Source organism: Mustela nigripes, chromosome 4 (assembly GCF_022355385.1).
Source record: "Mustela nigripes isolate SB6536 chromosome 4, MUSNIG.SB6536, whole genome shotgun sequence".
Lineage (NCBI taxonomy): Eukaryota > Metazoa > Chordata > Mammalia > Carnivora > Mustelidae > Mustela > Mustela nigripes.
In genome coordinates, this window is record NC_081560.1 from 72,938,306 (window position 1) to 72,951,003 (window position 12,698).

Here is a 12,698-nt window from a genome sequence, read left to right on the forward strand (position 1 = left end):
ATAGAATAAAGAGTACTCAGTATTTCCAGGAATATTTATATCCTGAAAGTAATTTATTAACTCAAGGACAGCTCCAATACGTAAATTATGCAAGGGAAAGATTTCTGTAAGGGAGAAAGGATCTTCTGGTGCTGTGTGATAGCCCCAGTATACTATAACTTATTTTCCCCATTTCTATAGAAGGATAAAAACAGGGAATTAGTACCATTTAAAAACATATTAGACACCTTCTATCCACCTGACTTTTTCTCCTCTTCTAGATTCAGAAAAATGAAAGCATCATTACTGTAGGATAGGAAGTGTTCTGCAAAGGTCAATATTCAAAACTATGGAGAGTCCCTTTAAGTTCCTTTACACGAAGTGGTCCATTTGGGAACAAATTTCAAACAAATAAATCCTTTTGCAACAACAGCACTATTATTCTATGTCACACATATGTAGGTACATAAGTTCTTTTTAGAAATTAGGACTCTTCAGGGTACTTTGCTGGCATTGCAAAGATACATATCTCTTTAGAACTATTTGCTCTGGTTTTAAATTTATAGTGTATTAGGGGAATGAAGGTCTAGAACTTGTGAAGTATGTTAAAGTAAAAGAATTTATAGGTAGATGCTGACTTTCTTCTCTTCTGATCCAACTCCCATTAACTCTTTAAAGGCCTAGTTTAAATTTCACTTCTTTATGAAGCCCGACTTTTCCTTTTGTTTCTGCTAACTTACTGTCCATATCACAGTTCTGAAACTTGATAAGTATTATGTTACAATGTTATTTAAAGTTTCATATTAATGTGTTCTTTCTTCAAACATAATTTTTTTTAAGAGTAGCAATTATCAGTTTTCTTTTGCATTGATTACACCACTTAGCACTTTCTGCACGCAATAGGTAATCATTAAATTGGCATTAAAGAACAAATGGGTTTACCTTTAGGATTTTGGAGTTGATTCATCAGTACATGGTATTTATCCTGAGCACCTGGCAAGTCCATTTTATTAACTGCCAGAAGTGCAGGTTTTGTCTGAAGTTCCTCTTTGTACAACTCCAATTCCTTCCAAAAAAAACAAAAAAACAAAAAACAAGTAATTTTATTAAAATAAATATATAGATTACCTATTTGGTAATATCTTTCTTTACTTTGTAGGCCTGGGTAATCTAGAGCCCACTGACATTTCTGAAATTCAATAAACCTCAACAACCACAAAATTAAATGACAAAGAAAATTCATAAAATGCTCACTGGTTAGGTCACATGTTAATATATTTTAATTCAAATGACATCTTAGAGACATAGTGATTTGTACATAGGACCAAATACAGATATCTAGACTTCTATTAAGCACACTGATAAAATTCAGAAGTAAATAGTAACAGTCTAATGCTATATTTATATTATTCTTAGAAAAAGTAAGTGTGCTTAGTAGTAAATTTTCATGACCATAAATTAGGAAATGGGTGTTTTTTTTTTTTTAATATTTTATTTATTTATTTGACAGGCAGAGAGCACAAGTAGGCAGAGAGGCAGGCAGAGAGAGAGGAGGAAGCAGGCTCCCTGCCAAGCAGAGAGCCCGATGCGGGGCTCGATCCCAGGACCCTGGGACCATGACCTGAGCCGAAAGCAGAGGCTTAACCCACTGAGCCACCCAGGCACCCCAGGAAATGGTTTCTTAGTTGTGACAGCAATGCACAAGCAAAAGACAAAAATAGACAAAAAGAACTTCATTAAAATATAAACCTTTGTGCTTCAAATAATATAAAGAAAATGAAGACAAGGGCACCTGCATGACTCAATGGGTAAGTATCTGCCTCTGGCTAAGGTCATGATCTCAGGTTCCTGGGATGGAGCCTCCTGTCAGCCTCCCTGCTCAGCGGGGAGTCTGTTTCTCCCTCTCCCTTTGCCCCTTCCCCTGCTCATGCACTCACTCTCTCTGAAATAAATAAATAAAATCTTAAAAACAAACAAACAACAAAAGTGAAGACAAAAGAAATGGGAGAAATATTTACAAGACATGTACCTGATAAGGGACTTGTATCCAAAATATACAGAACTCTTACAACTCAACAACAACAAAAAAAGATAAGTAACCCAACTTAAAAAATGCACCAAGAATGTGAACAGACATTTCTTCAAAGACATAAAAATGGCTGATAAACACATGAAAGGATGCTCAACATCATTAGTCACTAGAGAAATGCAGGTCAAAACCATAATGAAATACCACCTCACTTACTAGGATAACTAAAAATAAAAAACATAGACAAAGGAACAAGTTTTGGCATTCTTGTAGAAAAACTAGAACCCTCACATACCTTGCTAGTGTGATTATAAAGGAGTACAATGGTTCAGCCACTCTAAAATTCTGTCAGGTCCTCAAAGTGTTAAACATTGACTGACCATATTATCTAGCAATTCTACTCCTAGGTATATATGCCCAAGGGAAATGAAAACATGTCCATATAGAAACCCGTATTCAAATACTCACAGGAAAAAAGTGACAAGGATATAAGATATAAAAAGTCCTGGAGGTAAGCAACAGCATGCTGTGTTAGAGAGAAATCATGTGGCTAAGAATAAAAAGTGAGGCAGGAAGGGCAGAGATGAACTGCTAGGAGCCAACCCTTGCCAAATTCAAAAACCACATTCAGAGTTAGACTTCAACCTAACAACAGGGGGGGAATCACTGAAGTGTTTTATTTTTTAAAAATATTTTATTTATTTATTTGAGCGAGGGAAAGAGAGTGGCAGGCAGAGGGAGAGGGAGAAACAGGCTCCCCAGTAAGCAGAGAGCCTGATGTGGGGCTTGATCCCAGACTCCGAGATCATGACCTGAGCCTAAGGCAGAGGCGTAACTGACTGAGCCACCCAGGCACCCCCACTGAAGTATTTTAAGCAAAGAGCAAGCATTATCTTGGTTTTTTCACAAATATCACTCTAGCTGCCATATTTAAAAATATAAAATAGAATAAAAAATATAGAACTAGAGAATGGTATTATTTTTTTTTAAGATTTTATTTATTTATTTGACAGAAATCACAAGTAGGCAGAGAGGCAGGCAGAGAGAGAGAGAGAGAGAGAGAGACGGGGAAGCAGGCTCCCCACTGAGCAGAGAGCCAGACGCGGGGCTCAATCCCAGGACCCTGGGACCATGACCTGAGCTGAAGACAGAGGCTTTATCCCACTGAGCCCCCCGGGGCGCCCCTAGAGAATGGTATTATAATAGCATTGTGTGGTGACAGATGGAAGGTACACTTGTGGAGAACATAGCATGATGTATATAGAGTTACTGAATCACTATGTTGTATACACCTGAAAATACTGTAACTTTGTATGTGAACTACATTTCAATTTTAAAAAATGGACTGGAGAGAAGTGAGACTGGAAGCAATGTGGTGACATAGGAATACTTAAAACATTCTAGTGAGGAGGGCTGATGATTATAACAGTGTGGATGAAGACACATAGATGAATTTCAAAGATTTAGGATATGGAAGTGATAGGGCTTAATGCAGATGGTGAGAAAGAAAGAAGCGAGACTAACACCCAGGATTCTGGTTTACAAAACCATTAAAGTTCAGTTGTATGCATATTAAGTTTGAGAACGTAATGTGACAGCCAGTGAAAGATATCCATTAGTTGGCTGGTCTAAAGCAAGACCAGAAGACGTAGGTATCAATCAGAAAGATCTGGCAGTCATCGGTGTATTAACTGTAACGGAATGCTATCTAAGGAATGAACAGAAAAAAGCAAAAAAATAGACTGAGGGGTGCCTGGGTGGCTTAGTTGGTTAAACATCTGCCTTTGGTTCAGGTCATGAGCCTACAGTCCCAGGACCAATCCCCACATTGGGCTCCTTACTCAATGGAGAGCTGCTTCTCCCTCTGCCTCTCACCCCACTCACACTCTCTCTCAAATAAATAAAATCTTCTTAAAAAAAAAAAAAAAGACGAGGGGCGCCTGGGTGGCTCAGTGGGTTAAGCCTCTGCCTTTGACTCAGGTCATGATCTCAGGGTCCTGGGATGGAGCCCTGCATCAGGTTCCCTGCTCAGCGGTGAACTTGCTTCCCCTTCCCTCTCTCTCTGCCTGCTGCTCTGCCTACTTGTGATCTCTCTGTCAAATAAATAAAAAGAATCTTAAAAAAAAAAAAAACAGACTGAGAAATAGTCTAAAAAAGTAGGAATAAAAGTTCAAGCAAGAATAAAGTCTGAGAAGTATGTAACAGAGATTTAAAATAAAGGAGAATTTCACTGGTTTTAATAGGTTGAAGCGTGGGTTAACACAGAACTGGAGAAAGCAAGCTTAGATGATTCTTTGACTTCAAAGCTTCAAAAAGTAGAGGTAGAATATGTATTCATTCTAATTATCTGTTATCTAATACAGTTCTATATGCCTACATGTCAGACCAAATACAGAACACAGTAAAACAGAAAACCTACTTTTGTAAGCAGTATTATGGTTTCAAAGGCAGTTCTGTATTGAGTTTGGGAAGAAAGCTGAAATCCAGAAATATCAACCTAAAAAAAAGATGGAAAGAGACGGCTTTTGACATAACTACAGCTACAAATTTCTGTTTTGAAATGTTTAACTTTCTCAAGCTAAAAATAATTTCTCAATCTATACATTGTTAATTCAGTAATTCAAAATGAGTAAGAGAAACTGTGGTGTAAAGACAGCCATAATTATTCTGATGAAATTATAATATTAATGAAATAAAAAACTAGTATGGATAAAACAATTTGTATGAGATACAGACAATCTAATAAATAGCTCCAACACCATCAATGAAATAGGAAAGAGATACTCTATAATAACATAACAGTATGTTGACAGCCTTAAAGAATTAAACCTTGATAAGTATGGCCAAACTTACATCGGATATAGTAATGCCATCTCCACTCTGTGTTATAAACGAAGATTACTTACTATATTTGACTCCCATTTAAACACTTAGTAGAATAACATGTGATAGTACCTTATCTTTTAATTTTATTATTCTAAAGAATTTCTCCTAGGAACATTGCCAAAAGCAAGGGAAGCAAGGGCAAAAATGAACTATTGGGATTTCATCAAGATCAAAAGCTTTTGCACAGCAAAGGAAACAGTTAACAAAATCAAAAGACAACTGACAGAATGGGAGAAGATATTTGCAAACGACATATCAGATAAAGAAAACTAAACACATTGATTTTCACATTCATTTGAACATTACACTGGTACACATATGACTTACAACAAACAGTAGTTGTTTGGTTCTTTCTATATGCTTGAGGAATTTATGGCCCATTCCTTTGTTCATATGTGCTCCTTCTATTAAACCAGGAAGATCAGCTACTGATATCTAATACAAAATTAGATGGTTTAATAAAAAAAAGAAAATAATTACATCCCCAAATTTTCCTATTTCAAATACAGTTACTAATTTGTGATTATCACTGCATATTTATAAAACCAAGATATTAAGAATCAAAACCATTTGTTATCAGAAATTAGAGTCCCATTTTTACTTACTAATCTAACAATCTAAGAATTCTAGGGATTAGTTTAACATTTATTAATCACATAAGTTCTCTTTAGAATTCCATCGATTATATTGTTCAACATGAACCTGTCACAGAATTTCAACTTTCTGAGTTCTTAAAAGTATAGAGGGATAGTAATTCAGAAGACATAGACTTATAGCTCTATAGTTTCGAGTTTTAAATTCCATATGTAATTGATTATGTGGCACCACTGTTCCTTTTCTGTTTATGTTCTACCAGGAGGACTACTGACCATTTTTGAAAAGTGAAGGAGAAAAGGTTCTTTTTTTTTAAATTTTATTTTTTAAAAAATATATATTTTTAAAGATTTTTATTATTTATTCAACAGAGAGATAGAGATCACAAGTAGGCAGAGCGGCAGGCAGAGGGAAAGAGGGAAGCAGGCTCCACGCTCAGTGGAGAGCCCGATGTGGGGTTCAACATGAACCTGTCACAGAATTTCAACTTCCTGAGTTGAAATTCAGGGCCCTGAGATCATAACCTGAGCTGAAGGCAGCTGCTTAACCGACTGAGCCACCCAGGCACCCCAGGAGAAAAGGTTCTTATATCTCCTTTTTGAAATGGTAAGTGATTAACTATTAGTCTGTATTTGTGGTTTTCAAACCTCACTGCACATTATAAACACCCAGGGATCTTTTAAAAAGTAGAGATACCCAGGCCCTACCCCAAGGAATTTGGTTTCAAATCTCCAGCGCCTAGGCTTCATTTATCATTGTTGTTCTGAAGCCATCCAGTTAATTGTAACGATGTGCAGTAAGGGCTGAGAAGCACTGCTCTTCATACACTGCCCCTGTGGATAGGATTTCACAATTTTATTTATTTATTTATTTGACAGACAGAGGTTACAAGTAAGCAGAGAGGCAGGCAGAGAGAGAGAGGAGGAAGCAGGCTCCCTGCTGAGCAGAGAGCCTGATACGGGGCTCCATCCCAGGACCGTGGAACCATGACCTGAGCTTTAACCCACTGAGCCACCCAGGTGCCCCGGATTTCACAGTTTTAAAGGAAACTGTGGCTATATGACAAAGCAGTCATATAGACAAAATGCAACAAAGGTTTCATGTCCTGAAAAGATTTTATTCATGTCCTAAAATTTTGTTTGCAGGTTCTCCATCTTAGAATTTTGCAACTGAGAATTAAGTTTCCCTTAAAATTTACAATGTTCTCTTTTCCTCTATATATTGTTCTCCATATTCAAATTATTTATAATTTTACTTATTCTATATAATAAAGTTTTTAAAAAATTTTTATTGTTAAATAACTTATATAAATGAACATAAATCTTTTATGTGTCACTGATGTATTATCACCTTAAGTCCATACTTTACATTAGGGTTCACTCTTGGTTTTGTGCATTCTACTGGCTTTGACAAATGTATATCATCATGTACCCACCATTATGGTATCATACAGAATGGTTTCACTGCCCTAAAAATCCTGTGCTCTACTGGTCATCCTTTCTTTCCCCTTAATCCTTGGAAACCACTGATCTTTTTGTCATGTCCATAGTTTTGCCTTTTTCTAGACTGTGACATAGTTAGAACCATATCGTATGTAGCCTTTTCAGATTGGCTTCTTTCCCTTAGGAATATGCATTTAAGTTCTTCCATGTCTTTTCATGCCTTCACAGCTCAATTCTTTTTAGTGTTAGATCATATTCCCTTATTACCACAATTTATTTATCTATTCACCTACTGAAGGACATCTTGGTAGCTTCCAAGGTTTGGCACTTCTGAACAAGGCTGTTACAAACATCCATGTGCAGGTTTTTGTGTGTATGTTGCATTTGCGTAAATACCAAGGAGCATAAATGCTTGTCATACATTATATATTTTAAAAATTTTGTTACTTTCCTTTGTTATTTGTTTTTACTCTAATTATTCAAAAGATTTATAGTTATTCTTTATTAAGGAAAAATAAGTTTTAATAGCTAGACCAGAATCCCTTGCAATTAAAAAAAATTTGTTTTAGAAAGAGAAAGCTGGAATAAAGTAAATTCCATGAACTTTAGAAAATGTTTTTAGGAAGCAAAAATCCATAATCAAATACAGTAAAATACAGACTTGCAATGAGAACAAACAGAGATCAAAGAGATAAAGAAGATTCTATGCTGTAACGATAAACTGGACCTAAACTTTGGAAGGACAAAAAGTTATATTTTCATATGATATTCTACTATTATCATGCTCAGGAGAATTGATTCGATCATGGTCTCATTTACCAAAAACAAAATTCTGCTACCTTTCCCCCCAACACCATAGAAACAATCAAATATTACATAGTCCAAGCATCAAAAGCACTTCTAACCAAATGTCTTTAAAAATACTCACCTGTTTGAAATCATCATACATAATCTTTCCAAGCTGAGGCTTTAATGTTGTAACTAAAAGAAATAATAAATTTAGGCTAGAATAAGGCTGGTACTCTCAAAACTGTCTTACCATTATGTATAAAAAAATATTACTATTTTTTGGTAAACAATTTAAGTCAGATAATATTCTCATTGTTGGAGTGGAAAATACAATTATAATCTGCATAGGCATAAAGCTAATCTAATCAGTGGGCTTCAAAGTTCTTTGGCTGTACTTTAAGGAGCATGATAAAGGTGCCGCTGGGTAGAACAGAATTTAGGTTTCTATCACTGGGTCTGTGGGCGAAATTTGTTTAGTCCTTTCTCATTCACTTATCCTCAAACCTTATCAATTCTGCACTAGCCTCTTTCCTATGACTCTGAACTTTTCTTCCTCTTTCCTTCTCAAGAGCTCCTATACTTTAACAATAAATAATGGTCACATAATTTACAGCAATTAGAACCAAACTAACTCTACTTCATCAGAGTTTAATTTTAGAATGGCTTAATTGTATTTTCCAGGTCAATGGATGTTTCTATATCTTTTCATTTAATGATAACAGAGACTCTATCACATTTATTTATTTGGTCTAAGCATCCACTCTATTTCATCTAGCTAATGCAATAACCTAACTACTCTTCCCAGACCCATTTAGGTCCCACACCCATCCATTTTCTACATCACATGTGGTGAGATCTTTTTGAAAAGCAATCTAATCATTTCATCCTTTGATTAAAAGGCTATGAGCTGCTCTTTAGATATAAAGAGCAAAGCCTACCTGGTCTGTATGATATAGTTTCTACTTACATCTCCTGCCTCATCAATTCCCTCTTTCCCTTATTACATGTTCTCTAGACACAGAGATCTCCCTGCCACCAGAGAGCCTTTGTGTACATTGCTACTTCCTCTGACGGAAGTACCTTTCACATCCACTGTCTCTCACTGATTAATGCAAGTATTCTTCATACCTCAGCCCTAGCATTACACCTTTCCAAAGTTTAAAGCAGCTAACTACACTCTTTTACAGAATCATAATATATTCTCTTATAGTCAGGTATGATATATATGCCCTCCCCTACTAGTCTATAAGCTCAGTAAGAGTCAGAACAGCTTACCCATCTTTGTTTCTACAGAACCCACTGGAGTTCACAGAAATACTTGCTAAATGAATAGAAAGAACAGTGCTTGATAAAGGATAGGTGCTCAGAAAATCACAACTAAGTCAAATAAGTGGTTATGCAAGGAGAAATAAATGCAAAGAAGCAAGTATCTAACAAGTACTAGGAACTTTGTGAAGAGCTAAAGAGATTTCAAGGATTAATGGGAAATGCATGTACGCTGGCGGCCAAGTTTTCACACTAAGGCTACCTCAGAGTTGTCACTTTATTCATATTCAAAGAAAGATGAGTCTTTAAAAATTTACCTCCACATATTAAAATACACAACAAATGATACTTACATGCATAATCTGCAATTGCAGGCTTTGCATGAGAAACCTGACTTAGCAAAGAGGATTTTCCAGCATTTGGGAATCTGAAATGAAAAAATAATGTAATGAATTAAAACAAATATTAGTATTGTTAACAATACTTGATTATCTCTGAATTTCTAACATTTCAGCAAGTACATTTCTTGAATACCTGTGGGAATAAAAACAGACTATAAATTAAAAATAATCCCAAAAGGGGCTGCCTGGGTGGCTCAGTCATCAAGTGTCTGCCTTTGGCTCAGGTCATGATCCCGGAGTCCTGAGATCTAGCCTTGCATCGGGCTCCCTGCTTTGTGGGAGCCCTGCTTCTCACTCTCCTGCTCCCCCTCTTGTGTTCCCTCTCTCACTGTGTCTTTCTCTGTCAAATACATAAATTATTTTTTAAAAATAATAATCCTGAAAAACTTGAATGAAATATACATATGAAAAAAATAAAGATAAATTTATGCTGGACACTAGTGATGTTTTAGTATTGGGAGTATAATTCAATTATCTTAAAAAAGCCTGCAAATCATAGAAAAACAAAAAGAAACTAATGAAAATACTAACAATCCACTAATTCTAGCCAAACAATGACAAAATATTGCTTATATTGCTTTATAAATTTTCTTTAATATGTTTTATACTGTATTTCCAAATATATACAAAAGTAGAGAGAAGTAATGAATCTCATTTAGCAATAGCCTACCTTCAACAAATTACACATTCCCAATACTTCTTCTTTTTTTTTTTTTTAAAAGATTTAATTTATTTATTTGACAGACAGAAATCTGAAGTAGGCAGAGAGAGGGGGAAGCAGGTTCCCTGCTGAGCAGAGAGCCTGACTTGGGGCTTGATTCCAGGACCCTGAGATCATGACCTGAGCTGAAGGCAGAGACTTAACCTACTGAGCCACCCAGGCACCCCCCCAATACTTCTTTTAAAGTTGCTTTGTACAGGGACTCACCTAAGGCCCGTGTATTACAACTGGTTAATGTATCCCTTAAAATTTCTTTTGGTAAAGATCTCCCCCATTTTATTTTCTCTTTGTAATTTAGTTCATTTTTTTTTTTTTTAAAGTTTATTTGAGGAAGAAAGAGAGAGCCAGTGTGCGCTACAAGTGCAAGCAGGGGGAGGGGTTTGGGGAGAGAGAAAATCCTTAAGCAGACTCCCTGGTGAGTGTGGAGCCCCACAGGGAGCTTGATCCTAGGACCCAGACACCATGATCTTAGTGGAAATCAAGTTGGGCACTTAACTGACTGAGCCACCCAGGTGCTGCTGTAATTTTATTTTTAAGGAAACTGGGTCATTTGTCCTATAGCATTTCTTTCCCATAGTCTGGATATATTTTTTTTTTTTTTTGCTGACACCCCCATGATGTCCTTTAGCATGCTCCTTTGCCCCAGTTTTTCTATAAATTGTTAGTTTGAGAAAAAGCCTTGATCAGGTTCAGTTTTGATTTTTTTTCCTGAAAGATTACTTCATAGCTGGTTGGCCTGTTTTTTAAACTGAGTAATAATATATGGTGAACACTTTTCAAGGGCACACTGTAATTTACTTAATTTCCTATTGTTAGGCATTTAGGTTATCTCCAATTTTTTACTATTAAAAATAACATTGCAAAAAAAATGTATGCAGCTAGAAGGACATATACCAACATTAACAGTCACTCCTAGGTGGTGGAATTAATAGATACTTTTTCTTTAAGAAAATTTTCTTTTAGCATTTATTATTTGTCTAACTTTTAAAAACTTTAAACACCACAGTTATTATCCTTGAACTTTTATATTAAAAATTTTACTTGAGAGAGAGAGTGAGAGTGCACCTGAGCCCAGGCAAGGTGGGAGGGGCAAAGGGAGAGGGAGAAGCGAACTCCCTACTGAGCAGGGAGCCTGATCAGGGAGATTATAACCTGAGCTAAAGCCAGAGGTTTAACGGACTGAGCCACCCACATGCCCTTTTCCTTTTTTTTTTTTTTTTAAAGATTTTATTTATTTATTTGACAGACAGAGACTACAAGTAGGCAGAGAAGCAGGCAGAGAGAGAGAGGGAAGCAGGCTCCCTGCTGAGCAGAGAGCCCGATGCGATGCAGGGCTCAATCCCAGGACCGTGAGATCATGACCTGAGCCAAAGGCAGAGGCTTAACCCACTGAGCCACCCAGCCACCCCACATACCCCTTTCCTTGAACTTTTACATATACCATTAATCTCTTTCTTGAGATATATTTCTTGATGAGAAAAAACTGAATTATAATTAAAATATATATTGTTTAAAGGCTTTGATTTTATTGCTAAATTTGCCTTAGGAAAGGCCCATCATATATGAAAGTACAAGCAATGAGAGTCGCTTAAGAGATGATTTCCTCAGTTCTATGCAGATATTTTCATTAAATTTTTCCAAATAATATTTGTTAATCATTTACCTAACCAGGCAATATACTAGCATCAGAAATACAGCAATCAATGAGACCAGTGTGATCCCTGTCTTCACAGATTTCACTCAAAATGGAGAAAGCTCTTTTTACAATACAAGCCAAACTTTCACTTGGAATAATAGTGTAATAGTTTGCAACTATTAATCTGAAATTCTATAAAAATTTATAACCTCTTAGTAGAGCTCTTTTAACATTCAAAATAAACTTAATTAAAATATCTCATTAAATATATCCTTATAATAAATTTAAAATAAAATTAGTGCAATTTTTTTTAATGACTCTTTTTTCTTTTTTTTTAAATTTATTTATTTGACAGAGAGAGATCACAAGTAGGCAGAGAGGCAGGAAGAGAGAGAGGAGGAGGCAGGCTCCCTGCTGAGCAGAGAGCCGGATGTGGGGCTCGATCCCAGGATCCTGAGATCATGACCTGAGTCGAAGGGAGAGGCTTTAATCCACTGAGCCACCCAGGCGCCCCAAAGACTCATTTTCCTATGGAAATATGTATTGTCTTTTTAAAAAAATACAGTATTATCTTACACCTCATTATACCAGGCCCTTTTAACTTTCTGAAATGCAAATTGCAGTAATTTTTATTCATGATTATCCCTAACTAGACTTGCTTATTTCTTTCCATTATCCTATTTTCATAACAGTATTAAATGCAGAAAAGTGCCAGTGACTATTTCCAAGGAAACTGAAATCCTATGAAGAAAAAGGATGCCAATGGTTGAAGAAATGATAATTGAAATTTTTCCTGAAAAGTACTTAATAAAAATTTTAGAGGCTGAAATCTGACCTATGCAAAGATCAGATCTGACAACAGCAGTACAAATACGTTAGTGATAAGCACCTTAGTTCTAAAGTTCAGTTCATTCTTGAAACCAGAAAACAGGTTATCTGTTTATGCTGGTACTCA

At 36.0% G+C, this 12,698-nt stretch overlaps 1 protein-coding gene across 2 annotated transcripts in view; it reads right to left on the reverse strand.

Moving 5' to 3' along the window:
* Positions 1-12,698, reverse strand: part of GTPBP10 (GTP binding protein 10) — a 29,160-nt gene that overhangs the window by 1,573 nt on the left and 14,889 nt on the right. Inside the window, exons 5-9 of one of the 2 annotated variants that reach the window (XM_059395753.1) lie at positions 9,339-9,412; positions 7,859-7,911; positions 5,222-5,329; positions 4,428-4,505; positions 922-1,045 (exon numbers count right to left, since the gene is read on the reverse strand). In XM_059395753.1, coding sequence (XP_059251736.1) covers positions 922-1,045; positions 4,428-4,505; positions 5,222-5,329; positions 7,859-7,911; positions 9,339-9,412 — 437 coding nt within the window. The remainder of the gene's footprint in view (positions 1-921; positions 1,046-4,427; positions 4,506-5,221; positions 5,330-7,858; positions 7,912-9,338; positions 9,413-12,698) is intronic. The other variant, XM_059395754.1, reaches the window with a different exon arrangement.